At 33.8% G+C, this 2,902-nt stretch overlaps 1 protein-coding gene across 1 annotated transcript in view; it reads left to right on the top strand.

Annotated features, from left to right (window-relative positions):
* Positions 1-643: 643 nt before the first annotated feature.
* Positions 644-2,902, top strand: part of Smp_154060 (hypothetical protein) — a gene marked incomplete at its 3' end in the record, with an annotated part of 19,103 nt that continues 16,844 nt past the window's right edge. The window contains exon 1 of the mRNA XM_018792756.1: positions 644-779. Coding sequence (XP_018644275.1) covers positions 693-779 — 87 coding nt within the window. The 5' untranslated portion in view covers positions 644-692. The remainder of the gene's footprint in view (positions 780-2,902) is intronic.

Below are 2,902 nucleotides of genomic sequence, written 5' to 3'. Positions count from 1 at the left end.
TATGGTCCATACGCAGGGCTTTTAGGCATCTCGACGCTAAAACGTTTCTGACTTTGTATACAGTGTTCGTATGTCCTAAACTTGAGTACTGCATACAAGCAGCTAACCCCTGCCTAAAAAAGACAGTGAACTCTTGGAAAGGGTTCAGAGAACAGCAACTAGGCTGATTCCCGGAATAGCGAAGCTCCCGTATGGTACTAGGCTGACCAAACTAAACCTAAACCTAAACCATCAAGCCTCCTGTCCTTTCCAAACTGAAACTGAACACATTGACACTACCAAATATAACCTCGGACTTCATTCCTGACTTCAGGTCTGACTGGGATTGAGATAATCGTTTATAAAGGTGTCACCAACAATAGAATTTTCAGGCCCTAAATTTTCGTGACATCCTCTGATGCTCAACCAGGATCATCTAGCTAAGGGTGTTTAGGTGAAAGCAAAAACAAATTTGACTACTCATAGAGTTATTTATCTTGTGGAATTTTTCACCTTCACAGATCAACTACAGCTTCCACCAAAAAACCAAAGACATCTTGTTAAAAAGTTAACGCATTTCTTAGATCTCGTCATCTTAATTAAAGAACTAAAATTTGAGATTGCTTATTGAAATTTTCCAGATTTCATTTGGAACGTTGTGTTGAAGGTTAATGTTTACCCGCGTCTTCTGAATAGCATAGAAACGTGTAAACATGATGAATTTAAGTCTTAAAGGTTCCCAAATAAGCCCATGCAAGTCAGCAATTAGCAGTAGTCGTTTGCCAGCAAAAATATATAATGTAATTTGTAAATTGTTTTGCGTTTAGTGTAACTAAGCACTAGTTTTAAATAGGTATATTTTAAAATTCAAAACATGTCAGAATACCACTCGTTTATAGATTTTATCAAAATATATGTTGCTATACAATAAAAAACAAGCAAGATAAAAGGAAACACTTCGGCGACGTCGGCGAAAAATATACAAACACAGTTGAATCAGCTCGATTGGTTTTGCATATCATACTGTGAATATATTGAATTTTATTTGCTTCTTGTACAATATATTCAAATTAAATTTTGCGGAATCTGCTTGACATTTGTCATTTAGGAATTACAGTTAGCGTTTCATTAATAAGGTATTTATATTCTATTATTCTATCCTCAAATTTCCGATGGTAAATTAAGGCCTTAATACAAGAAGTCAACCCAGACTGTCAGACTAAGACTTGCCATGAATCGTTCTTTTTAGTTACATGGACGAACAACGTCGTTCTCGTCGTAACTGAGGAAGTTTGTAATGATATCAAAAATTGCTGAATGAGCTGATTTCCTGTAACACGTTTCTTGTGAACAAGAGGATAATCACGTTTATCATTTGAGCCCTATCTTTTGTCGTTTACTTAGTCAGCCACAGACGTTTGTCTCAGTAACTATGGCGTATGATAGCTAACAAGATAAATTTTTATTCTTTTCTCCCTGTATACTAATGATGAAGGTATACCTTTCGTTTGAGTGTAAAACGTTGCAGTACAGAATAGTTCAGGTGTTCAAAAACGAAAATATCGCTGTTTAGTTTCGTCACCATGCAACTCTATGAGTTTATCATGTGCATAAATATCATAAAATCAGCCATGAGATCTTTTATAACCTGTCCGAAGCATCGAGACACTAGCTAGTTTTTTTTAGACATATTATTGTCCTTCGGGTATAATAAATTTTTCGAAAAAATTGTTGTATTCTAGAAAGTAGTATAAGGCATTGTAATTTGTGAATTAAAAGACATAACAGATATGCATCTTGACAAGCCGCTGTTGAAGATTTATGAGTAAAATCTTCAAGTATTAGCCTGGTAAATTGAACAAATGACTTAATAATAGCAATTTTAGGTCGCGTTTAAATGACAACAGCAAGGGGTTATTGGTACATAATAATGACCATAAAAGCTCACAAAAATTAGCACTATACTTTACTGTACATAAAACATACAGGCCAAACAGAAACTCGTCTCTTACTATAATTCTCTCACTGAAATCTTCATAAGGGAATTTCGTATCATTTTGAGTTGCTATGTAAATTTAAAGTTGTAAGGCTTGCTGCCACAAAGATTTTGTAAAATAACCATGCTTTGTACTCGCCTTTGAATAAGTTTAGAGTACGACTTTTATTTACTCTGAAACCCTGTTGTGTTATTAACTCTTGAATAATTTCATTAAGCTTAGCTTCAGTGATTGATAGTTCTCCACTTTTGTTTTTTAGTATGACTTTAATAATATCATCAAAGAAGTACAGAGTAGTCTGCATATATATTTACATTTCAATTTTTCTCTGACAATAGCCGAATACTTAGTAATATTTTATCACATTTCAAAATGTCGATTCTACTAATAGATTTGCTCAAATTCGCCCGTATAATAATCATCCGACACCTTAGTTACCTCATAGTTATCCCCATGTACTCCTGTATTATCAGTATATGTTGTTCACATGTTTGATGACTAAAATTGCCCTATCATTTTTAAATATATTAACTAAAATTTGTCAGTCGTGATTCACAGTTTCTATTTTTATTTGAAGTCAGCAACGATGACGTTGTTTGTAATAAGAATAAATGTCACATTTTTAAACCAGTTACTTGACATAAGAGAATGAAATACAAAACAAACTGTTTTTAGCTGTATAGTTTTGCAAAAATATCGTGAATTACCGTAAGTTAACATGTTTTTAATAATACTTTTCAGATAGAACAGCCTATGTATTTTTATTTAGTCTCCCGCCTAATCGTCACTACTTACTTTATAACAACTAAATCCTAACTTTTATCTTCTTTTGACGTCAAAAGATGTGACAACTTAGGCTTCATAGTTGAAAGCATGAGTAACTTGAAGCTAGACCACCGGGAAAACCTGGAAGCACTGGACGGCCG

This window comes from Schistosoma mansoni, assembly GCF_000237925.1.
Source record: "Schistosoma mansoni, WGS project CABG00000000 data, supercontig 0129, strain Puerto Rico, whole genome shotgun sequence".
Classification (NCBI taxonomy): Eukaryota; Metazoa; Platyhelminthes; class Trematoda; order Strigeidida; family Schistosomatidae; genus Schistosoma; species Schistosoma mansoni.
This window is presented reverse-complemented; position numbering and strand designations above follow the sequence as displayed.